The sequence below is a fragment of the Priapulus caudatus genome, unplaced genomic scaffold (genome assembly GCF_000485595.1).
Source record: "Priapulus caudatus unplaced genomic scaffold, Priapulus_caudatus-5.0.1 Scaffold20484, whole genome shotgun sequence".
Classification (NCBI taxonomy): Eukaryota; Metazoa; Priapulida; class Priapulimorpha; order Priapulimorphida; family Priapulidae; genus Priapulus; species Priapulus caudatus.
In genome coordinates this window covers 1-548 of record NW_014597545.1, presented here as the reverse complement: position 1 = coordinate 548, position 548 = coordinate 1, and the positions used below count along the sequence as shown (strand labels likewise).

At 54.4% G+C, this 548-nt stretch overlaps 1 protein-coding gene across 1 annotated transcript; it reads right to left on the bottom strand.

Annotated features, from left to right (window-relative positions):
• Positions 1–7: 7 nt before the first annotated feature.
• On the bottom strand, positions 8–544 carry LOC106820547 (ethanolamine-phosphate phospho-lyase-like; the record flags this gene model as incomplete). The annotated part of the gene is made up of 1 exon (XM_014825055.1): positions 8–544. A coding segment is annotated over one exon (537 nt), but the record flags the coding sequence as incomplete, so codon positions are not given.
• Positions 545–548: the final 4 nt, after the last annotated feature.

Sequence of the window (548 nt, the reverse complement as noted above, 5' to 3'; positions counted from 1 at the left end):
CGAGCGCATTGCTTTGCAATTGATTCTGCTCGATGACATCTAACACAGCGAGACCAATTTCGCAGGAGACCGGATTGCCGCCGAAGGTATTGAAGTACTCCATGCCATTGTTAAAACTATCGGCTATGTCACGCGTGGTAATCACCGCAGCAAGTGGGTGGCCATTGCCAATTGGCTTGCCCAGAGTGACGATATCGGGTACCACATTCTGAGTTTCAAACCCCCAGAAGTGACTGCCGACACGACCGAATCCAACCTGTACTTCGTCGGCGATACACAGGGCACCAGTTTTACGCGCATGGGCGTAAGTAGCAGTTAAATAACCAGCGGGCAACACGACCTGACCACCGCAACCTGATATCGACTCACAAATGAAGGCCGCTGCGTCCTGTTGCAGGCATTGTTCGACGCTGGCTGCGTAGTTTTCGAGGCTATCCGGGTCGCGATAAGTATCGGGTAAGCGCGCCTTGTGCACATGCGCGGGTCGCCCGCTACCGCCCTTGCCATCGTGTTTATAGGGGCTAATGTCGATCAGGCTGCCGAGGTTG